This window comes from Nilaparvata lugens, chromosome 5 (genome assembly GCF_014356525.2).
Source record: "Nilaparvata lugens isolate BPH chromosome 5, ASM1435652v1, whole genome shotgun sequence".
In the NCBI taxonomy this organism is placed as follows: domain Eukaryota; kingdom Metazoa; phylum Arthropoda; class Insecta; order Hemiptera; family Delphacidae; genus Nilaparvata; species Nilaparvata lugens.
Genome location: NC_052508.1, coordinates 31,261,244 through 31,287,666, shown reverse-complemented (window position 1 = coordinate 31,287,666; position 26,423 = coordinate 31,261,244). Strand labels below are relative to the sequence as shown.

Below are 26,423 nucleotides of genomic sequence, written 5' to 3'. Positions count from 1 at the left end.
TATTCCAATCCTTAGTTCAGTATGGTAATTCTATATGGGGAGGAACTTTTGATTCAACTTTAAAACCTCGATTTGATTTGATTTGAAAACCGAGAAATTCAATTCAATTCAATTCGTTTATTTCCACTTGGCATGCAATACATGTACATATTTATATTTTGAATTCAACAAAATAAAATCACATTTTTACAAAACAGTACAAAGAACATATTGATTTAGTGGAACTCCCCCAGTAAGACTATGCGTCTGAGATTGGGGGACAGTTCCTGCAAGCAGTATTATTCAGAAGTTATATGGTATTATATTTACTATAAATTACAATATGTGTGATTGAAATTACAAAACTAAGATTCAGATAACAGTAGGTGAATTATAAGTGATAAGATAATATAGTGTTGGGTAGCTTGATATCTAGAGTGGGAGAGCAAGAGGACCCAAAAACCGGAGGTAATTTATTGTTTTATAAGCCTCTATTATGTCAGAATTATGTTACTCTATTATGTTACGTTAGGAAACGCAGAAATTTTCTTTAACGCTGGAAAACCCGCTTATTTTAGGTGTATCTTTTGCATTATTCCAAAGTCCTCCTATTACTACATTCTTACTCCCTAGCTGAGCTTCTGCACTAAATTTGGATATTTTCTGTTCATTTGTTCTCGATAAAGCTGAGAAAACGCAAAAAACGCTAAAAATAATAATATACATCATTAGTTTTGGTTATTTTGAAAAATGTGACGTTTGTTCAGATTTCTAGGTTTTAGATTTGAGAGTTAGAATATTATTACTACCAGCCAACTTCACACCAGCCCCAAGATTGACTTGAATGTTTGAAAATTGTATAGATCGTATTTACAAGGCTCTCTTGTTCATTGAAACAATAAGAAGTTTTAGGAATTTATCAATATATTAATAATAGAATCGGCATCCTTGAAGAAATATTTCCAAGAAAAAGGGACTGATCCAAGAAAGGGAGGGTCGTCATTTGGAAATGTTGAAGGGTTTTACAGAAATCAGGTTTTCCCTAACAATAAACTCTTGTTTTGTGACGCCTGCACAGGTCAACTGTATTGTCTGGCGATTACTCATCACAGGCCATAACACTGTGCCAAAATCCCCACTAAAGTGATTATTCAAAAGTTGTAGAGAGGATCCATGACTTTGACTAATGTGATTGACATAACAAACGTACCTGCGTCATTTTCGCCCTTAGAACTCTGAAAAATCAGAACAATATCGAGGAAATGTATTATTTTCAACCCTGTTCATTGAGGGACAAAGACAGAAGATTCAGTGGAGGGTGTCAATAGAATAGAATAGAATAGAAAAAACGTTTATTGAATAAATAAGCTACCTTAAGCGAACCTCAAAGAGGCTGCTTGACAAGGTACTATTATACAAAACATGTAAATTCAAATATAATCATACATATATCAGTGAACTTTATTTTTACTTAACAGTTAAATTCACTTATCAGTTTATTACACTGTCAAATTTACTTACATAATTTACTTAACAGTTAAAATTATCATGATATTAATTAATTAATTAATTGTTGGCTCAGCTCTCAAAAATCTAAAGAGTATTATAATATATAGTCAACCTGAACTTACATACAAAAAATAGAACAGAATGAATTACAACAATACAATACATTAATAATGAGTTATGATGTAACATTATGTTACATCTAAAGTGTAATTATTCAACCAAATCTTTAAATTTTTTTCAACAGGCGCATATTAACAAACTCAGCACAATTATCGGGTAAATCATGGAAAGTTACTGGTACAATGTAGATTAAGGTGTTTCTGGCTAAATTATTCGAAGTAAATGGTACAACATACCTCTTATTCCTTAAATCATATCGATTAACTTTCATAACTAAATATTTTTTGCAGAAGTAATTTTCTAAAATCAAAGTAAACAGAAATATACCTTTTATATTCAAAACCTTGCATCTATTCAAAAGGTTCTCATATGAAATATCTCCCTGAGAATTACTGACCAAACGTAAAATCTTCCTCTGTACCGAAGATATTCTCCTAAGATAAACATTGCTAGCAAATCCCCACCCTTGCAATCCATATCTCATAACAGACTCTCCCAAGGCTATATACATCATCCTCTTCACTTTATTAGGTATTAAATCTTTAATATAATACATTTTGGCCAATACCTGTTTGAGTCTATTACAAACATTTTTTATATGAATATCTCAACGAAAATGACTGTCAACTGTTACTCCTAAGTACTTTTAATTTATACAATTCGATATAAACTGACAATCTCTTGTACATATGAAAATATCTTGCTCCTGCAGTTGGAAACATTCACAGCAATGGTGCTTAGTTTTGGGTTCCCTAATTCTTTTCATGTAGGATGAGGTTATATGTAGCACCTTGGTTTTGGTGACATTTATATTTAGACAATTATTACCTATGAGACCATTTAGCTAGAGTATTGGCATCATGTTGTAACCGGTTTTCGGCCACATCTAACGATTTATGAGAGGAAATCAACAAAATATCATCTGCAAACATAAAAATCTTACAGTGAATCAAATATCTAGGTAAGTCATTTGTGTAAAGTAGAAACAGGTCAAGAACCTGTTGATGGTAGGAGAAAGCATTCAGCTTTGAATGGAATCCTGGAAATTCTTCGAAGGCCCGCTCCCACAATCGCTCATAGCACATACATTGCATGGAGTGTGACGGTGACAGTTCTTCCCCGGCAGTGTCCAAATCGGTAGTGTCCAGTGACAGTTGTTAAAAAGTGTTCAAGTGATTTTGGTCATGTCAGCAGTACGATTTAAAGCAAGATATAGAGGGTTTCGGTGGGAAGATGAAAGTGGGTTTATTTATAAGCAAAAAAAAATATTTTAATGGTTCCATTTACATGGTTTGCGTTAAAAAAGAGTATTCTGGGACTTGCTCTGTTGAATGCAATACTGGGGAATCTAGTGTGGGTGAATGCTCAATTACTTGTAGTCATTTGCCAGAGAATGCCTGCAAGAGTGAGCCCAACGAATCAAGAATTGAGGCTCTTAGGTCTTCAATTCTTCAAAGGGCAGCAACAGAAAACACGCCGTATTTAATCATCTTCCAGGAAGAAATCAACAAGTAAGTGATACGTTTATGGATAATCATCCTATAGTGATCCCACTATTTTAAAGAACCTATAATGGAGTTCAGTAGTTGAATAGAATTATTTCTAATGTACTTGTTGGATAAGTACAATAAAACAGAGAATGTTCACATTTATTCGATATGAGCAACCAAAATGGAAAATCTTAGAAATGAGTAATTTCAGAATTTCAATTTAGAATATTTAAGACATATTACAAATTCTTTATAATTTGACATATCATTAAATATATAAATAAATAAACATAATCATTCAAACATATACTTGAAAAAATGAATTATAAAATCTAGGCATCACTAGCAAAAGGAAACTCTTTGTCGCTAGTAAGAGTTGCAAAACAGTAAAAGAAAAACATAATATTTCGAAATAATGCAGAAAATTTGGGTTAAAATTTAACTAATTCGGTATAATTACAGTACAAACTTTAGAACAGTTGAATCATCAAAAATCAACAAATATTGTGCAGAGAAAACACGATAAAATAAAAAAAAGAAATGAAATTGAATATTAAATTGCTATATCTCAGGTATGGAAAAATTCTCTCTAAAGTTAGGCGCACACAGATCGTCATCGGACGGACGGCACGCATCGGACGGATTGGATGATTAGATTTGATGCATTGTTTTCAATTGGAATGCGCATACCTATCCGCACTCCAATTGAAAACAATGCATCAAATCTAATCGTCCGATGCGTGCCGTCCGTCCGATGACGATCTGTGTGCGCCTACCTTTAGAGAGAATTTTTCTATACCTGAGATATAGCAATTTAATATTCAATTTCAATTCTTTTTTTTATTTTCCACTCTTTCATGCTCTTCTTACTAATTTTGAAATACAAATTGATCAGTTTACTGCTTGAGTAAATTAGCTACTTTCTAATCAATGAAAGTCTTGTAGAATGAACTTGATATTTCTCTGTTACACCCCGTCTGAAATGATAAGTGTGTTCTTGATCAGCTTTGGCAAGATATTTGTATTTTTCACCATGTTTTTTATTTATGAACCATAATTTTATTTTGTAAACGCAGCTTTGACATTATAGTTGTCAACATCAAAATCCATGAAAAAAAGATTAGATGGGTATAACTTTGGTTTATTTAAGATGGTTTCTATTATTTTTCTGAATGATGAATAGATTATCCATGTGTACATCATATGCAGCACCCCATATGACTAATCCATATTGTAAAACTGATTGAAATATGGCATGATAAACTGTCTTTAATTGATAGCAAATAAATTCATGAAATTTCGAGGATTCATTCTTCAAGTTATATTGTACTAGCCGTCAGGCTCGCTTCGCTCGCCATATCCGTCTAGCCAGGGGGCTCCGCCCGACTGGATCCGACTGGATCATCCGAGATTTAGATCAGCAGGCTCGCTTCGCTCGCCTGCATTTTTATCATATGTTAGGACAATCCAGTCGGGGGTCTAGACTAAACATCTGACTAAACGGATATGGCGAGCGAAGCGAGCCTAACGGCTAGTAATATAATATTCCCAGTAATAGCTCTGATTGAAGTTAGTAGTGCCCAATCAATTTTTCCGCGATAAATGCATTTCAATCTTCAACTTGGTGCCAACCTAACAAAGTCAACTCAACTTAATGCCAACCTGACAAAATTATTAATTTAGTTGTCAGTTAACAACTGTTTCGAAGAGGTACTCTATCTAGATTATAGTTCTATAGTAACGTATGATATGGACATTTCAATTATAATTAAGAGATTGGGAGAAGAAGAATATACATGCTAAAAGACGAACTTTAAACCCTTAAAAACAACCCTAAGAGTTAAAATATTACCAAAAGTTTTCTTAGTGCGCCTCTAAAGGGCCAACTGAACATACCTACCAAATTTGAACGTTTTTGGTCCGGTAGATTTTTAGTTCTGCGAGTGAGTGAGTGAGTGAGTCAGTCAGTCAGTGAGTGCCATTTCGCTTTTATATATATATAGATTGAACAACATACTGTACTTGATTTATTAGAATATCAATTCTACGAAATACTAAATAACTCGAGTTATTATTTGAAACTGAAAAGGATATTTACAAAATGTGATTATAATCGCTTTCCGATGATTCAGAAATCACATTCTTCCCATTATTCACGCACAAGTCTTGAGCTCATGTGGACATCACCTTCAGAGAATGTAGTTAGTAGTTAATTTCCGAAATAACGATTATAACATTTATATTGTTTTCGTGGTGGGAATAAAATGTATTATCAACTTATCATTCATTATTAATATTCCACTAACAATTCATTAATGATAATTTTCACAAACAAGCTATTGAGATTGAATGAAATCCTCAAGTAACCTTTATCATGTTTAATTGATCATAAAAAGGATACTATTGTCTTTTTGAAAATGCGATTCTTTGATATTGATAAATAACGTTACATATTGAAAAAAGAAGAGAGGATAGAGTTTTTCTTGTGTGTTTTTTCTGGATTAGTAAGGACTGTTCAAAGCCTTTTTGGTCTGTAACTGTTCAAAATTTATAATATTTCATCTTCTGTACAATGCTATAAAAATAATATGGTTGCATCTCAGTGAATGCAATTCAGCATGGAGCCGAACCAACTAGTTCTGATCAGAATTCACATTCACAAGCTTTGTTTTGTTTCCTCCGTCACCTTATTGAACGTATTATAGATAGCCCATTTTCGAAAAATTGAAACTTCATCTCTGCTTGTATAATTTTCAGAGCACCAGTCGAAATCAGGAATGCATTGAATTTCAAGCGAATGGAGTGGTCGATGCAAAGATTCCATACTAGATCAAATCCCGGGAGCGTTGAGGATTTCAAGCAATTTGAAATTGAAATAAAGAAATGGTATGCAAAATTTGGTGAAGTAAAATTTTCTGAAAATATCAATTTTTGAAAAAGTTATTCAATTTACCAAAAATAACTCAACAAAAAGTTATTTTTGGTTATTTTTAGTGAATTGAATAACTATTTTAGAAATTGATATTTTCAGAAAATTTCTATCTTACTATATCAACAATACTATGAAGAATCTATCCTCTAAATCTCATGGTTTTATCTCTTACTGAATTTGAAATGTTCTGTAACAAAAATTTAAACTTTAGGCGCTCATATCTCAAAAAGAGTAATGATCGGAAAAAATGTTTCCCTGAGAAAACTTTTTCATTTTGATAGCTTAATGATATACAAATTAAAAAACTTTAAAAAATATCACGAGTAGAAAGTTTATTTTCAGCCTTTGCACAGCTTTCTGAAGATAGTGTGGATCACTGAAACTAGTTGTTATAATTTGTATTTTTAATCTATAATTTTATTAGTTTCAAAAAAGGGTTTAAAGTTTATTATTTAAGTTCATTTTATAAATGAAAATAAGTAGGCTATCCCTGAATTCATACATTAGAAAAAAGGTTCTTATATTTATTTTTATTACCCTAGCTGATTTCATAGCTCAGGAACCGGCTATTACACAATTTATTGATTACTTACAAACAAGATGAACCTGTCGTCAGTATGCATAAAATATCAAGGCGCACACGTTCGTATTTTATGAATAATTCTTGAAAGTTTAAAGATATTCCAATTTCATCATTTGAATTTCTTTGTTCCAGTTGGAGCTACTGTCGCTATAGTAGCTACTGCTGCTGTTGTAGCTACTGCTACTGAGGCGGACCCATATTCTAATTATAGATGGGAGCCAACCCAATTGATAACAGAACGTTTATGCCATTGGAACTGATTGGAACTGGTTCGACAGAAAGTTGAACTAGAAAGGTCGGTTGGTGCGGCCCATGTGGAAGAGAGTGAGCTGCCTGGAGAGGGCTGCACAGCGGGTCCGTATCACAGAGACAAGTTCTCACAGAGACAAGTAGTGTTTTTGAACGATATTAGTGTCACAGAGACAAGTTTCATAGGAACAAGTAGTTTTATAAATGGCAGTCTCACAGGAACAAGTTCCCACAGAGGCAAGTTGAGTCTCACAGAGACAAGGTGAGTCTCACAGAGACAAGGTCTGTTTCACTGGAACAAGTAGTGTCAGTGGAACAAGAAGAGGGGTAGAGTCCCATTCGAACAAGTGTAGTGTCACAGAGACAAGGTCAGTCTCACAGGAACAAGGTTGGTGTGGTGTGTTGCCTACACATGAAGATGAAGGCATTCCATTTGCTCTAATAAATTGGATGTCATCTGTTTTTTAATATATATACATATATATTATGGTGAATGACTGCCTTTATTTTTCTTAGAAAGCGAAGTTAGGGCGCAGTCGACCCTCTCTTACACTCAACTCTCTATCAAGTATTATAACAATACGAAAAAAATAAATACAAATAATATGATTAAAAACAAACAATAGTTAAGTTATCTACTTATTTAAAATAATAACAAATTTTAAATTATTGAAAAGAAAGAGAAAAAAATGACATTGAAAATAATACATAACAATGCTGAATGATAGTATTTTCTGATACTCCATCACTTTAGTAAAAAATAAGACACTACAGAATACAATACAGTAGGCCTACATAGCAACTGAAGTGTTTGCTATACATTTCATTTCCTACTTATTATCACTATGTAAATCTCGAAGTGGATAAGTAAATTACATTATGATTTATTTAAATAGTAAAATAGAATCTTCCTTCAATCAACAAACAACGTCACAAACAATGCTCCTTCAATCCACGTGACATACATATATAAATATATAATTTACATATGTTAATAATGTGGTGACATCATTTGAAGCCAGCTTTAAACGTTTCTCCTGTGGAGAAAAAATGATGAATTTAGTAGACTTTTTAGTGGATCCTAGACATTCAGATTCAAATCTATACATAACAATTGATTCCCCTTTTCATCCAGAATATTTGTGGTTTCTTAAAATTTCGATTTATTGACCGAGCGAAATGAGTTCTAAGATTCAAGTCGACGGCTTTGCATTTCTCTTTATGTTCATATGTTCCGCAATTACGGCGAAACGCAGCAATAGATTACCATGAAATTTGACAGGTATATTTATTTTTAAATTGTGCCTCGACGTATATACAAGGTTTTTTGAAAATTTTGCATTTTAAGGTTAATACAATAGGTAAAGTCTCCTTCGAACGCCAATATTACAGTAAAAATCAGAATAGAATCATCCATAATAATTCAGCTGTTGAGTGGATTTTTAATTACATGCAATAACGCATGCAATTAATATATCAATGTAACTTAGTAAAAAATCAGCTGTCGTGTTGACTATTCATTGCATGTAATGACGCATGCAATTAATAACGGAAAGAAAACATAGTATTTTCTCTCGACCTTTATCTGCTTTCAACTCGGTCTGACCTGTTGAAGGAGATTAGATTTTGATGTTAGCATATTTTTAATACACTAACCCCAACAGCCATTAGCCGTTTTCACACCGACATCTTGCCGACACAACATACAAACAGGATTTACTCTTATGGACAGTATGAGACGAGGCTGTGTTTTATAACTGCGCGAGGTCTACTGTTCATAGAACTACTAGTCCAGGATTAAAATGTTGTTTTACCAAAATCATCAAATATTTAATAATTCGATACAATGATACATGTACAAATGTGAAGCTGACTTGCACCGAGGTAGAATCAATTTAATTTTAAATAATTTGAAATATATTTAAAGTTGTTAGGCTTCATTAATTCATTGAACACCTATTTTATCATTATGTGTTACCAGAACCTATTAGAATTATGTAGATTGCCTTTAATGAATAAATTGAGTTCCATGTAAATGTATTATTTCCACCAAACTCCAAAATAACTATTTCAATGTGACTTTTAATTGTTCAGTCAATATAAAATAATTTTGATTCTGCAGTAACTTATACATAAGTGATATCAATGTAAGAAAGAACAGATTATATACTTCTAGATGAATGTAACAATATTGGAAAGATGTTATCCAACGGTGGGAGTACCACCAGTAATTTATAAGTTTTCAATTCGTCAAAAGAGTGGTTATAGATAAAATAGTGTACTCAACGGTTATAATCTTCTCCTATCTATATTTTTTCTCCTTATTATTGTTCATCTTCTTCCTCCCGCCAAAGTGCAGTACTTTATACCTGGCAATAGAATTTTTAGAAATAGAAGCATTTGGTTAACTTTGGTTTTACGCTTCAGTGAACATAGTCTATGAGCAGGGTAGTTCTACCTGGACACCACCGATGACAAATTGACCGGGCTTTCCAGAAGTACCTAACGGGAAACATTTGCTTTGTTCCATGGAAGCAAGGCATTGTAATACTGAATGAGTATTTATAGTTCTATAAAGCAAGGCCTTTTGGTTCTAATACCCGAGACGTCAGTCTGCAGATTGTTGTTATGGAATGCAGAAAACTTCTTTCACCAACCTTAGACAATAAATGCTGTTTCAAAAGATTGAAAAGATAGCATGCCGCTTCCAAAATCTATGGATATGGTTTATGTACTATATATATATATATATATATATAATATATATATATATATATATATATATATATATATCTGTGAGTGTAGCGTAAGGGACACACTATTATTCCTCACCCACCATATAGCATATAATATATCGAACTCTGTCACTCCCACTCAACCACATCACTCTCTTACACATACCCTTCCTACGGGCTCACTGTCTCTCACTCTCTCTCTCTCTCTCTCTCACATGATAATGAATTAAAACGCAGATTTCTGTCTTTGACACTAATATCATGCTTTAGTTAGATCAATAATGTTTCAATTGCCATCTAAATCTAGGTGAACTATTTGTAACACATAAACTAATAATTAAAACCACCCTAAATAAACCTTGATTAGTCCCAACCGATATGGTTTACAGTAACTTTAAGGACATGACAATAAGACAATAATTGTGGGTTGGAAACGTAATTTTGAATATTTATTATAATAAAATATAATAAAATATAATCCCATTTTCTGGTGCTCCAAACTCGTTATTTAATAATAAACCTACAGTTTAAGAGCCATCACTGATAAATATGTCACCTAGTATAAGTACAGAAGAACAAAAATCATAAACCTTATTCCGGGACACTTTCTCATTAATTCTTAATTCTCGTATAGCCTATGTGTGTGATAAACGAAATTTGAATTTGAAATCACAACAATTTTTGAAAAACATACAGTTTTGAATTACGTGCTTATTCTATGAAAATTGAAACCCCTTTCTTAGCTGGCGTCTAGGAATAAGAAATATATTGACCGATAAATACAAACAATTTGGATGTAGATTAGGCGAATTGGCCTTGTCTAAAGGATTCATCTTATAGTCTGTTATACAATAAATGAGCAATTCAATTCATAACATCTTAGTAGTTATCTTATGAATAGTGTTATCATTCATCAAATCAGTCTTATCAAGTCATAATTATCATCACCCAGTACAATTGAATAAATTAAGTCATACATTGAAAAAAGACATAAACTATTTATAAACTCACAGCACTGAATATCATATTTTCAACAATTTGAAAATTAATTTATGGAACAATAAGCATTTTCATTCAGAATTACATTTAGTGCATTTTTTAATTTATTCAGAGGCAAGTTTCTTCTAATATAAGATAAAGGCAGATTATTGAACATGGAGTACACTAGATAGGAATAAATTTCAAGCTCTTACTCAATCTGACATTAGGAGTTACAATACTCTAGTAGTCCAGATAACAGTAGACCTCACTGAACATCCTTCGCAATGTGGTAACGAGAATATTCAGCCATCTACTAGAAATGCTATCTACTAGGAATAAAGTCATTGTAATAATATCAGGGCTTTTATAAAATGTTTGCCAATGGCCCCACTAAGAAATCTGATCGGGCTGGTTGGAGACTTCCAATCAACCATACATTACATTACATTACATTACATTACATTACCAGGGCTACCAGACATTGTTTTGCAGTAGTCGTACTATATCATAATGGAAAAAGTAGAACTTTGATATGAAAGTAATGAACTCACTCCGCTACAAATAAAATCTATTGGTGTGCTAATCTAAATGTTGCACTAATTCAATCCTGTAAAAATGAATACCGGTATAATACTTATTCTGAATTGATGGAATCCCAAGTCCCATTGCGCTTATGATAATTTTAAATGTTACTTTATTAACTCAGTAAGTTCAGAAAGTTATTGCTCAGTTGAATCAGAGCTACGATTAAAAACATGAATTGGGTGTGTGACGTCACATGAGAGAGCCTTCGAACTACACGCCATTATCACCCTATGCTAAATGAGCACTTTCATAGCTTCTGAATCAGAATTTGAACTGATTTATTATTCTATTTGAAAAATTAATTATGGAAGTTAATTTATCCATTATTTATTCATATAATTGCATACGTAAAGCCTATGTTTATATTGCCTAGTAAACGTATTTAAACAGATTATGTTGTATTGAGATTTATTTCAGGGCTTTATCAAGCCGATAATAACTTGCTTCTTGAATCTATGAACAAGTATGAATAGACTTATTGAAAATTCAGGAATTATTGTATGTTATGCACACAATCAATAACATAATCTTGAGCCTGTTCAAAAGAATAATATTGACATTGAGTTTGAATTCTCGACCTAGACACAACAGATTTTCTTATCACACATAGAAACAATAAAATTATGATGGTAAAAAACTGGAATACAAGGATTAGGGATTGGATGATTTGAATGAACATATCAATATTGAAATATTATTACTACATTATATTATATCAATATAATATAATAATCATGATATAATTTCTTTGTAGAAAATATATCGGCAGTAACAATAATTTATTGCATTCTATGATTAATAGAGTAGTAGTTTACAGTTAATGTTAACAGAAGAGTAGATGGAGAGCATGAAAAATTACTTATCAAAATTAAGTAGGTACATACGGTAATATTAATAATACTAATAAATTCAGCTTCATTGAGCTGAAGGAACGCCTTATTCTACAAGTTTGTCCTTAGAACTTTTGTGAATTATTATTAAGTGCATTAATAAATGCAGTGATCTGGCTATCTACTATGATGAATAATATTTTCAAAATTAGAACACTACATATAATTATATTACAATCAGAATTAATATTAGGTCAGCAAAAAGTAAATTCTTCATGAAGATTTAGATGAGTAAATGAAGAGCTTAAAAGACTAGACTACCGTACTTATAGAAATTAGGCACATAACATTAATAATACAAATCTATAATATGATAAGTGATAGAGGGAGCTCTTAATTCTACAACTTCGTTCAGGTATACAACTTTCGTGAATTATTAAGTGCATTAATAGATGCAGTGATCTATGCAGTGATCTTTGCTATCTACTATTATGAATATATTTTTTTTAAATAAAACTACATAGGCCTTTTATATTACAAAAAGTACATTCTTCATGAATATTTAGATGAGTAGATGAAGAGCTTAAAAAACTAGACTACTTACAGAAATTAGACACATAACATTAATAATATAAATCTATATGATAAGTGATAGAGGGAGCTCTTAATTCTACAACTTTCGTGAATTATTAAGTGCATTAATAGACGCAGTGATCTTTGCTATCTACTATTATGAATATTTTTTTCAAAAATAAAACTCTACATATTATATTACAAAAAGTACATTCTTCATGAAGATTTAGATGAGTAAATGAAGAGCTTAAAAAACTAGACTACTTATAGAAATTAGGCACATAACATTAATAATACAAATCTATATGATAAGTGATGAGAGGGAGCTCTTAATTCTACAACTTCGTTTAGGTATACAACTTTCGTGAATTATTAAGTGCATTAATGCTATCTTTGCTATCTACTAGCTAGAAATATAAGACAAATTTTACTGGTTCTTAAATAGAATAGTTTTTGTCAGACGACTTCTAACTCTACAATTGTCTTTATTGATGATCGACTTACTTAGGTGATGAAGTCTTACTCTACTGTACTCGTACACTATTGATTCGATCAAATTATGGAGGTGGTTAGATTCTATTGGAGAATCAAACATATGTTTTTCGTAGGATGAGAAAATGTCTCTTTTTACTCCCTTCATCACATTCACCACCAAACGGAGCATAATATTACATTGATTGTTCAAATCTCCTATTTTATTTCGGATTCTTATTTCTGATTCCGTAACTCTACAAACGTGGATTACATCCTTTGACGGCTGAACTAGGCTCTGTTTGCTTGAGCCTACTGAGCCATACTGCTTCATTGCTATTAGTTTGCCACTTATATGATAGTCTTCAATAGCTGATGAACAAATTTCACACTCTAGATTTTTTTTCAATTTTTTCACAACAAATCCTGCTAAATATACCACTATGTCATTCACATACTCAGAGAGTTGCTGAGCATGTGCGCTGGAAGTCAAAAAGTAGCTGTGATCGAGAATATGTTCATCCTGAGATTTAGAGCAGCAGCTGACTTCTTCTATTAACGTTTTTTTTTTGGAGGTGATGTTCGAGCTCACTGTCAAAATGATAGTAGGGACGTCCTCAACACAATTGCTGTTTGCTGCTCCCGTAACTGCTGTGTGCATGAGCAGGCGTTTGTATGCTGCTTTAAACTGCCTTGATGTGGGATTGTTATTATGCCCCCCCCTACTTCTAATGGCACTAAAAAACACTTCCAAGTGATCCTGGCACAGTTTGTATGTGAGCAGAAATCTGAAACCTCTTGTCAGGTATTTTTCGCAGTAATACCTATAAATACCTATGACTGATTTCAAACTCATCACCAGCCCAACAAAACCAGTTTTCTTCTGACTTTCACACAGAGGGTTGCCAGTGGGTGTTGACTTCAAATTCATTATATAATCTATAATTTCTTCGAGTCTCTCAAATGAATGTGCTGAGTTATTCTCATGAATTCCTCTCTTATATCCTTTTGCTAAATAATTTCTGCTATTCAGCAAATCAAAAGCATCATTTAACATGTCAATAAATTTCTCAGTAGCCTCACTTCCCACAAAGTGTTGAGAATATTGAGTAGATCGAAGATACTTGATAGCATTGGCAACACTCTTGCTGAGTGTTTGAACTGCTAATTTAACTTTCATCTTCTCGCATTGCCAGTTTATGTGGCGCCTGGTAATTCTTGTTCCAGGGTGCAAACCTTCTTTTTCTTGGATTGCAACTATTTCTTCCAAGAGCTCCCACTTCACTGCCTTATTTTCAGAGTCATAAATTATTTTGCAAGAGCCAAAGGAATTTCTCACCAGTTTTACCATATGTGGAGGGTCTAGGATGATAAAAACTGGAGCCCCTGAAATTGGGTGAGGAAAGTATGTTTTTTCAGTTGCTGAGAATGAAACACCAAGGTCAGCAGCAGCTGAAATATTGCTTGAAGCTCCATCAAATGTAATACTACAAACTTCAACTCCCACGTCATGTAGCATCATGAGAGATGTTGAAATCAAGTTTGATTTTTGGATTCCATTGACTCCGTGAATGAAGAAAAATCCAATTGGTAATTTCCAGCCATCATTCATACAATTGATCATGAAGACAAGTGCTTCGTTTGCCTCTGAAGTATTGTCCTCATGGTTATTGGCATCATTCCCAAAATCAACATACCTGGAAAAAAATTGTTTGTATAAGATTTGATTTTTGTAACTAAGATCACATATTTTTCGTCATACTCATTATCATGACACAATGATCATTACCAGTCAAGTAGACTCGTAAAGGTCATTAGATTATTATTACCACACTGTCTTGGGTGGCTACTAACTAATTTTGCACTCAAAACCATTATTTGATCAAAAGTTGAACAGCTAGCTTTTGGACATGATTTTTCTACAATGCTGGTTATTGACTAATATTAAGGGCCCTATCTGATTCATATATTAGAATAGCGTCCATTCTGCCAGGCCAGTCCATATTTGGCAGGGATAGTGTAAATTCCGCCAATCAATAATTTACCCCCACCCTGTCGAATATGGACTGGCCTGGCAAGGAGGATTCATCGTGTGTGGCCACCTTAAGTTTTCTGCTTTGGGCGCTTTTTCACTAAACATGAGAATGCTGTCTAATTTTTAAGATATATCCAAATAGTAGTTGAGAAATAATGAGAAAAATTACGTGATATTCAAAGTTCAAGGTGTGCAACCATTTCAGCATCAATGATTTCATCATCAATTACTTGAAACAACAATTTTTCAATATACTTCCTAGAGAGTTTTTGCAGGAAATACAGGAGGTTGAATGCCTACAGAAAAACTAAAGGGGTATCTGGTGGGACTATCCCTATACTCTTTGCAGGAGTATGTCAATTTGATTGTAAGATTTTAGAATCTAGTTTTTTTATCAAAATTGTTGACTTCTATTATTACGTGTGAAGGATGATTTGTGACTTTATTAATTATTGTTGTAATTTGACACTATTTAAATGTATTTGTACATTTTAATGAATAAAGACATTTCCAATTCAATCTAACCATTCACACATTCCAAACTTCAAAAATAGCGCCTGAAACAATCAACTATAAAGTGCATATTTTTGTGTGACAAAATTTAAGTTAATATAGAAAATAATGGAAATAAGAACATACCCAATGAACCTTTCGCCATCCCATTCAACTTCGCTATGAATCGACATTTCATCCATCATAAGAGCACAAATACAGCTCTTGCCTTTTTTATTCATTTCATAAACTTTAGCTTTTAGAACCTCAAACGCTTCATTCGAAAATCCAGCATTACAGTCGACTGACTGGTACCACTTTTGTATCGTCCGTTGATGTGGAAGGGCAGTAATTAGTGTTTTCCTCACATAAGCATAAGCCCTAGGAGAATAGAAATTGAGAGTGAGGGCGAAGCTTTTCAATTCTGGTGGGCACATTTTTGTTCTGCCCTTGATAATTTGTTCGAAAAGCTTTTGCTGAAGAGGCGACACAGTATCCTGGAATAAATAAAAATGCAAAATTGAAATAGGAAACAAAGATAAGAAACACAGGCAACTTGGAAAAATTTTCAGAGCTATAAAAGCTGTAGCAGTAAATTGATTCATCTGAATCCCAGTTATGAGGAGTAAATTGAGTTATTTGGAATAGATGGGGAGAGAAGAACTTTGAAATCTAATTTTCCTTCTATAGAGTTTTGAAGGAGGCTCAGTGGCTAGGCAGTTCTCGTGATTATCAGTGAGATAAGAGATGGCGGCTACCACTCCCGTGGTAATGGTGGTCGCTAGAAGGGCGAGCTCCACTAAATATAATAATTGTATTTATGAGCTTAATATCGCTTCCCGGTGGTTCGGAACCCACCTAAAGCTGTAAGTCCATTCATCTCTCATTATCATCCTTCCATTACCCACGCACAAGCCTAGAGCCATAGCCATCTCTAATAAAAGGCTCTGGCCTAACATAGCAATGTAAAAAGATTTTAAAAAATACCAGCTGATCTTTTTCACCAATCATGTATTAGATTCTGCGACATTGCAATATCGTAGGCCAGGGCCTTTTATTAGAGATGGCTATGCTAGAGCACATGTGGGCATCATCCCCAGCAAAAAAATTAAATTCAGCTGGCAGTCTTGCTTTGCTTGCCTAATTAAGTTGATTTGATGATGGCTATTATTTGGAATAAATAGGTTTTTATGCAATTTAAATATTTGAAATAAACTGGGTATATTTTATATTGGTTTAAATATAAAGTGGACGGATGGGCGGACACGAGTATGAAAGAAAGGAGAAGCCCTCCTTATGTTGGGTCCTCAATAAAGTTGAAAGAGTAATCAATTTCTTTGGGAAGTGAGAGGAATAAGATTTATCCTGATTTGAAAATTTGAAATTCAAATTTACTTACCGAAAGAATCAGTGACGTTTCTTCAGTTATCATCAACTTCTCTTTCAAATGATCCAACAATAATGACATATTGGTGATTTTCTTATTAAGTCTCCTATTTACTTGTTTTATTAGTTTTATTTGTTTGTTTTTCTTCTCCAGCACCTTTTCTACCACTTCTTTATAATCATCTACATTATTCTCATCAATCTCTTTAAAATCCCCTACGTAGGAAGCCCTCTTCTTCTTAGGAGGCTGCTCAGGATTTATGGACAATGTTTCTGCTGGAACAGTTTGAATCCTAAAAATGAAAAAAAAACATAGTGTTATCGTTGAATAGTATGTTTTCAAAAAAATCAACCTGTCATATCACTTAATTGTTCATCTGGTTGCTTAAATTTCAAGATCACTTGTCAATGCTTAGAGCCAAATTTCAAACCCTTCAAAACCACCCTTAAAGCTAAAATATCCCTAAAAGATTTCTTAGTAAGCATCTAAGACCTAAAAGGAAAACTTAAAAATCAATTTTAACTTGAAAATGACCTATGGTCGAAACTAGTCGTTAAAATATTTTGACGTTTTTAATAATAAAGGGTACTACACGTTTTTTTATTGTTTTTATTAATTTCCAATAAGGAATCTATTATTCCAAGAAACATTGCAATCCGCACAGTAGTTTTCCAGTAAAAAAAACTGTTCTCCAGTCTGTCAGTCGGTGAATGAGTCATCAATAAAAGTATTTTATAAGAATAGAGAATGTGTTGTGAAAAGTGACAAAATGAGTATAAACCTCCAATAATTGGTTTATAAACCTTTCATGAGGTAAAAGGTTGTAAGGTTTGAGGTTGTAAACCTTAAATGTACTGACTTTTGTCTCTAGAAAATATTCCAGATGAATCCTTCGACCATCAATAGTTTTATATTTTGACCATTACCTATTAATGGTCGAAGGATGGATCTCCTAGACTCGAACATATAGTCACTAACTTAGTACTACAGTATGTGTTCGCAAGCAAAGTGATAAGGTACTCACTTTTCTGTGTTGTCAGATGTATTCCTTTCAGTTCGAGGCTTCCGAATTTTAACTGTCTTCTTTAAATGAATAGGGAAATCAAACACAGAAGGAACTGCATCGTCTTTCAAACTTGGCTTTGAACTCCATCCGCTTGTTTTGTATGATTCAGGAGTAAAATGCTTTGAGCAAATCAACGAGAATATGGAAGGAATAAAGCCATCCCTTCTTAATGCTACAATCCATTTTTTTTTCAAGTCGTGATCTTTTGGAAACCTGTGAACAATAAAAAATTTGATTTAACAAGCGAAACTTTCTATAAAATATTCAAGTATGCCCTTGGCTACTAAAATTAGCCTAATTAGCTTATATACTGCAATCTTTTTATGATTCATTAGCTGTGTAATATAAATTACCCAGTACTTGCACATACCCAGTTACTTGGCATCAAATGTCTGGTTGCAACCGATTTGGCATGTTATTCTGATAATAAAACCATAAATAATTGCAATTCTCACCAGTAACCTGTAGTTAATAAATAAATCAAATTCACGATTTTTCATGATGTCATTGACATTACAAATTCTAAACTTACATAGATTATATTATCAATTAGAATGATTTATTTTGGGATATTTCTGTTATGGATAAAATGATTGAGAGGTTTATGTAGTAAATAATATTTATTTGCAAGCTATTATCCAGTGTGGTTGAACTCTGATTTAAGGTAAATACAATATGACAAAGCGATTTCATTACCATGTGTTTAGATAATATTCGTTGAAATAACAAATCTGGCAAAAGTAAACATTCAGTCATTAAATTGGGCTCAAAGAGGTTAATAGATTTGAATCCTTTATTAAAAATTTTAATGCTATGTGGGCACTACAAAATTGTTATGGTTTTGTCATCAGAATAATATGCCAACTCGATTGCAAACATGAATTTGAAGCCAACTAACTAAACCTGGTAACAGGTACCGTTAAAATTAAGCCTTGATTTAGCTTTTTCATAAATTCGGTACCGGTGAGCCTACAAGATTAGCTGATTTATGGTTAATCAGCCGCCAAGATAAAGAGTACCTTGCCTACTGACTTTAATCATCAATAGAAGCATGAAAAAACTATCAATAATGATAAAGTTAATTGAAACCTATCCAAGGAACCTATTATTAGCTCTTTGTAGATGGAATCTGATCAACTTGCATGCTTGTTTTTCTTTTCAAAATTCAATGCATTATAGCTCTAAATTATTAGCTGCTTCATAATACAATAATTATCCGATTAGGGTAAATTAGCCAAGATTTAGTTACCGTACCTAAGAATTTCAAATTGTAAACAAAGCAGTTGTAACCTAGCTACCGTGAATGGACTCATTAAACATTATATTAATATTTTTGTATGCAAAATCAAATTATAAAATTTAGAATCTGTAAATCGGCTGCAGGCATTGAAATACCTTTTTATACAAGGACAACAAGCAAATTCACGTTTGCATTCTTTATTAACATTGACTTATTGAATGATAACTTGAGCCTAATTTGAAAAGAATGTAACTTAGATAATTACTTACCTGTGAAAAGAAATCCCACTTCCTTTTTTATCACTCTCCGTGCAGTTATATGCACAGCAACTTCTCAGCATGTAATAAAGCACGGCAATACAATTCCAAGAGAAAAAAAAAATCATAAATTTCATTATGAACTTCCTTCATGATACCTGCTTCGAAGGCTGTTCTCTCCGACTGAAACCGACGACGGTCATAGTATAATCTATTGTCCGTATAATGTATTGTCTATACTACAATAGCATTTGACTTCTATGATGACTTCTGCCGAACGTCCTGTTCCATTCTGAGGGCTGTCCGAGAAATCTTTTGTATCAATACCGCAAGAGGTGGGGCAGCCCATGCATGCATCATCGCCTCAACACATGCATGCATGATTAACATACAACAGTAGTTCCAAATTGTTATACCTAAACAAACTCTATCTAATTCTTAACTCCGTCCCAGGTGGTGTTGGTGAGAGAAGTTAAATGTGCTTGTTGTAAGCATTAACATTTTATATGAGTTGCACTATTGTTAAATCATTGTTGATCAAGTCATAAGTGCTCAGAAAAAGTGAAAGCGACAAATACTTGATAATAGGTCAGAGAATGAACACAATATTTTTGGATTTTTCCAATGAATTGTCAATGGAATTTGGAAGGAATAATCCTTTTTGAATTGCGCGTCAATCTACAAATAGAGTGTTTTTCTATTGTATCCTTTAAAAGACGATTTAAAGGATATTAATAGGGAGTATATCCAATAAGACATTTTGGATAATGGACAATTCTTTTTTATTATTTCTCATCAAATTTGAAAGTGTATTCTCTCACAAAAACGTCATCGAAAGATGAATCCTAATGTAAATAAGTTTTATTTCTATCAGAATAAATTTTTAGGAAATTGACTGGCCAGGCTCTCCACTGCATTTGACCAGTCAAAATAAATCTTGAACCTTTCAGTCACAACTACCTCCATTGGCTGGTTGATCTAGGGGTGGATACGTTTCAATAGCTAGTCAGTACTTCTTAAAGTTTTTAGAGAAAAACGTCAGCTATCTACAGAGTATGAGAAAAACGTAATTTGAACCACCCATTGAGTCCACCCATCATGATTCGATGTACCAATCGATTGAAAATGACAGCTTGAAGTTAAAAGCCAATAAAAAATTGAATCATTAAGTTTGATAATTTTTCAACAATAGAATAGAAACTCATATCAACTGAAATAGGTACTATCGCTATTCTTGTAAAAACTCTTCCTTCATTCTAAAACTCTAGGAAAGAAAGAATTTGAATCCGTACTCTTATTATGATAATCTTTGAAGAATAAATCTATATTCGATACATAGGAATTCAATTGAGATTGCTAAATGCTGAGTAGGACGATGAAAAATACTATAAGATTTTCTGTCTTCAGGATGCTTCGTAGTATTTAGCTTTGTCTTCAAGAAAGTTTAAAGAATTTGCAGTGTCGAAAAATGTAAATCATTGTTTCATTTCAAGTTTATATATTTATTCCTCTCATTCTCATTCCCTTACTTCTTTGAATATTTTCCATGCAACATGATTCATATTTAATGCTGATCTGCGTTATTTGTAGTTATATGCAATGAATTGAAATAATGAATTTGGTTTCACCTATTACATGATTGGCATATATTAATTAATAGTTGGAGCATTGTCATCATACCAATCTTACCCTATTTTCTTGTATTTATTTCATATTATTATTATTCAAAATTATAGGAATTGCAAGTTTTTAGTTTATATTGTTTTTTGTTCCTAAATGATTTGTTTCAAAAATGGGTAGGTACTGATTCAATCATCATCAATTTAATATCGTATTGCAAGTACCTATACACATACGCTTGTGGCCTGCCTCTGTCACTGTCCCTGATGATTAATGACACCCTAGTCCACCCATTCTTAGCGTCTGCCTATCCTTATTGTTATTCTGAAAAATGGATCGCTCAACGGACTGCTAACCCCCAAAGTCGCTCATCGGACGTAACCGATCTTATGGATCTTGTAATATCATATCACGGCGGTAAATAAATGAATATGCTACATAAAACATCATCGCGAATATATGTAGGATACCTCTATATTAATAAAGAAATTTGAAAATTCATGCAGTTTCAAAATAAAAAACATGTTTTTTTGAATATTTGTAGGATGTAATAAGGGGTAAAACCTATCTGGATGGGGGCATGGAACGATCGAGAGAGAACAATACCCACTCTTCAACGCCAGTGGAATGGAAAACAATAACTGTCAACCCATGCCAATGCTCAATCAATATTGAACAATAGATCTCTTAATGCCCCCATCCATATAGGTTTAGAATAGGTAATTAAGTATATTTTCAAAACCTAATCCAAAATCCAACACTCTAGTCCGCAACTCACAACTCGATATAATATTATGTATTGTTTGAAAAATATCAATTAGCACTAAGAAATTAGTTCTTTGATAATATTAAAATGGGTTATAAAATCGTTATAATACTAAACTCATTTATTGCGTAAAACACACCATATGATAGCAGGATTTGGTTTTCACCAAATGATGGGCATAATATTATTTGATTCGCAATTGGATTGTATATCAATAAAAACTGGTATATGCCTTCACGGTTTAGATGTATGTCGCATCTTGATAAGCTTTGCAGGAACTCATGTTACACCAAGAGCTACAGAGAATAGACTGTCTAATCTCTAATAGTTGGAAATTATAACTTCAATGGACCTGTAAAGACTACGGAAATGGGAATCTCCGAGTAAAAGTATAAGTGTGGGATAATATCACTAAACTTAACAGAATGGGGGCATACGATTCATTGCACAAGGGTCGAGTATGTGCTAAATCTACCTCGCAATTGTATAGCTCTCGCTTGACCGACCCATGCCCCCATTATCTAGTCAATAATGCATGTAATAAACCCAAAATAATGTGGAAGATAATTAAAGACAACCTATCATTGAATAGTAAATCTGCTTCACGCCAAGAAAATGTAGACCTGAGTTCTGAGAACTTCAACGTGTATTATGACAGCATAAATGAGGTTCTGGCTGCAATACCAAATAGCTTAAATACTGTCTCCCACTATTTAAATAAAGTGAAAAAAGAGTTCAATCTTTCTCATACCGTCATGTAGCCGTAGAAGAAGTGTTTCTCGCATTGATCTCTCTAAGTAATAGTAGCTGTTTGGATATTTTTCATTTGAGTTCCTTCATATGTGAAGCTAGCAGTCAGCATATTTGTGAAGTTCTTTGTCATATCGTTAATCATTGTATTGTCTCCAGTACCTTTCCTGATATGCTCAAGCTGTCTAGAGTAGTGTCGATTTTTAAAAAAGGTGACATCAACCTATGTAGCAACTATAGGCCAATATCTATAGTACCAGTTTTTTTCCAAAGTTTTTGAATTTCTAATAGCTCAGCAGATGGTTGATTTCATTGGGAACAATAATTTGCTATCTTGCAGGCAATTTGGCTTCAGGAGAAACCACACTACAATGTCAGGCAGTTATGTCTTTCATTCAGGAAATATTTAATGGTATGGAAGGTAAAAAATCTGTGAACGCAAGACTATTTGATATGTCAAGAGCATTTGACACTGTCTCTCATGACATTCTACTTTCTAAACTTGGAAGTTTTGGTTTTAATTGTAGATCTGTAGCACTTATAAAGTGATATTTAATGAACAGATTTCAGGCAGTGCATTTTAATGAAGATATGTCTAGATACAAGCCTGTTATTAATGGAGTGCCCCAAGGTTCAATTCGAGGACCATTACTGTTTATTATCTATATGAATGATTTGCCAGGCAATATTGAGGATGAGAGCACAACTTGTTACATGTATGCAGATGATGTATGCCTGTAGAGAAATCTTATTAAATGAAACATTAGAACTGATGTCTGATTGGTGTAATGCTAATAAACTTGTTCTGAATTTGAACAAAACGCAAAACTTATCTGTATCTTATAATAACTTGGATTCAGGGCATTCTGTCAAATTTCTAGGCATCAATATACAAAATAATATGAAATGGAAGTGTCATATTGACTGCACTATCCCCAAGTTAGCAAGAGGTGTTTTTATGTTAAGAAGATCAAAGGAAATAGTGCCTCGAAAAATGTTAGTAAATATAGTTATGTGCATTTACATCTTTTGTATGGAGCTATATTATGGGCCAATTGTAGTGATTCCCATTCACTTTTTGTGTTACAAAAAAGATCAATAAGAACCATGTGTAATGTTCCTCCTCTTACGCACTGCAAACCTCTGTTTGTTAGATTGAGAATTATGTGTTTGCCGTGTATTTTTATTTTTCAATGTTTATTATTTGTAAAAACTAGCTTGCTCTTATTCTCTAGTCATTTTGATGTTCATTCGCCTAACACAAGAAACCTTAGAAACGAATATTGTCGGTACAAATCTAGTCATATTAGGTTTAGGGCTTGTGCAATTGGGTTTTATTATCAGTTACCGTTACATATGAGAGGCTTACTAGTGGGTGAATATAAACTTTAAATTAAGGATTTTCTTATAAGAAACTGTTTTTATACCAATGATGAATATTTTGCCTCCAATGTGGAGAATTTTTAAGACGTTGATGTGATGATTTATTGTTGTTTTTATGTAGTATGATTATATATGTAATGATTCATGTAATTTTCTCATGACGTGGCTATACAAATTGTAATTTGTCTTTGGCAATAAATGGATTTTGATTTGATTTGAGATAGGTTTTACCCGTATAAGTAAGTAAACAGCTTACCAATTATTTCCAGAAAGCTTGATTTGTTCTATTAGTAGTGTTTAATCAATAACATAATCAGTACAGTAGCAATATTTTTCAACTTCATTCATCAAATTTATTTTACTACTTTCCACACTACTATAGGATTGAACACAAAATACTGTGATTTTGTCAATAACTTCACTATAAATACTAAAATAACTCAACTCTCCTATTTTTTAATATTTAATTCAAGAAGTGAGTAATTTTTAGTTGAATTTTGCATTTGAATAAAACATCATGTTCAATAATTGACTCACATCTATTCAAATAACAGTCGAACAGGTTGTCTGGTAGGCCTATACTGATACCGAATACCACATCAATCATAATTTCCTTCTAGTGATTTTTCACAAAATAAGTCGAACCTCTCTATAACGAACATTCACTTAACGAAATCCTCTACACAACGAATTTTTACCTTGTCTTTTGCCATTTAAGAGTTTTGGCTGCTTATTACCTCTAACGAATTTCAGACCTCTCAGCAACCAAGTTTTCTCTTCACTTCAACATACAAAATGTAGTGTGTATAGGAAGCAGACGGTCATTCTCAAGAAATCGTTTAGTTTCAGCAGAAAGGTCGATAGACTGAAAATAATGGCAATTCAGGTAGGAAGAAGATAGGGTGGTAGGCAGTCAATAGAGGTTGAAACACATGTCGGAAATTGAATGCAAGTTATTGGAATAGAATTTCAAGGACTTGTCATTCGTAGACCAGGCAGGTGAACGACTGAACTTTCTCATTTTTGCTTTTGTCACACATTTCAATTCTTAGAACTGACTATGATGATGATTATCATCCAGGGGGGGCAGCGGGGGCATGTGCCCCGGGCGCCGAGTTGAAGGGGGCGTCAAATTATAGTCAGCATTTTCTTATAAAGATATATAGGTTAAAAAAATAATAACTGCTTTAGGCGTTTATATCTGACATTGTTAATTTGATGTTCCATAGTGTGATATAGCTCTGTGCACATTCTAAATTTATTTCACTAAAATATTTTGGCAAAACAACAGAACAAAATAAGAAGTATTTTTATAGCCGCAATATACTTCCGCTGTATAAACTAGCCTACTTTGTTCCATGCTCAGCCCACTCATTAAAAATTAAGTTGGGCTTAATTCCAGAGGCATGTGTTGAAGCACAAATATATTTTGGAATTGTAAATAGCCTTTACAACTACATTCATTGGTTAAAATCAATGTGGGAAGTTTTAATACAGCATGTTCCTCTTTTATTAAAATCAGAGATTAAAACAAGATGGTCGGCAAGAATTGAAACTATGGAAGTTATTATATAAACACATGGACAAAGTGCTCTCTGCTCTTAAAGAATCCACCCATGAAGAAGCCACCCATTTTCATCTCCAGAAACAAGAGCTAAATTCCTCATTAAAACATGAAGAGCTCAGAATTTGTTGTGATTACATGCTTCTGATATTCAGTCCTTAAAAAAATTGATCGAGTGAGTAAGTTTTTGCAATGAGAGAAAACAACAGTAGACAATGCTGCAAGAAACATACAAGATCTTTCAACTTTATTATCATCAACTAGGGAGGTAACTATTTAAGATGCAATTACTGAGGCAAATTTTTCATCTTGCAACATGGACATAGCAGCAGAGTACAAGGAAACAAGCAAACGAAAGAAAAAGAAAATGGCAGAAGACGCACATGAAGATGAAGGTACAAATTTGAAGAGATAAGGTACGGGAGAAGTGATTTTCAGAAGATCACTTTTTCAAATTTGTGACAGAGTTATTACTGTGCTGACGAACAGGTATGATGGATGCATTGAAAATGATTGCTGACAAGTTCAGTTTTTTTGTGTGAGGCTCAAATTAAAGCACTAGACGTTAAAACTTTGAAAAGTAAGACTACAGAATTGGCTACAACCTATGCAAACTATTTGAACGAAGAAGAACTTCTAAATGAAATCGAAAGTAACGAGTGTTCTAATATAAGTTTCATACCCTAACTGTAGAAGATGAACTGGAAGCCGCAACAGCAACATCTTTGCTCAGAATATTTTTTAAGAGCAAGTTGTTAGAGGGTTATCGAAACATATGTGTAGCTCTAAAAACATTTGTAGCACTTCCAGTTTCTGTGGCATCTGG

The 26,423-nt window shown here is 33.1% G+C and overlaps 1 protein-coding gene and 1 long non-coding RNA gene across 2 annotated transcripts; both read left to right on the top strand.

Moving 5' to 3' along the window:
• Nucleotides 1-2,895: 2,895 nt before the first annotated feature.
• LOC120351594 lies at nucleotides 2,896-6,918 on the top strand. Its single transcript, XM_039429446.1, has 3 exons — nucleotides 2,896-3,119; nucleotides 5,856-5,984; nucleotides 6,746-6,918. Exons 1-3 carry the CDS (start codon nucleotides 2,896-2,898, stop codon nucleotides 6,798-6,800), a joined length of 408 nt encoding a protein of 135 aa, XP_039285380.1. The 3' UTR covers nucleotides 6,801-6,918.
• A 12,902-nt stretch (nucleotides 6,919-19,820) lies between these two features.
• On the top strand, nucleotides 19,821-25,253 carry LOC120351323. Its single transcript, XR_005571313.1, has 3 exons — nucleotides 19,821-19,976; nucleotides 22,753-22,754; nucleotides 25,173-25,253. It is a non-coding gene; the product is annotated as an uncharacterized LOC120351323 (long non-coding RNA).
• The last annotated feature ends 1,170 nt before the right edge of the window (nucleotides 25,254-26,423 follow it).

Bases quoted from the DNA above. Each gene is read 5' to 3' on its own strand.
- LOC120351594 (XM_039429446.1), top strand. From the start codon at position 2,896: ATGGTTTGCGTTAAAAAAGAGTATTCTGGGACTTGCTCTGTTGAATGC. The intron at 3,120-5,855 runs GTAAGTGATACG...TATAATTTTCAG, and splicing joins TTCCAGGAAGAAATCAACAA to AGCACCAGTCGAAATCAGGA. The intron at 5,985-6,745 runs GTATGCAAAATT...TCTTTGTTCCAG, and splicing joins GAAATTGAAATAAAGAAATG to TTGGAGCTACTGTCGCTATA.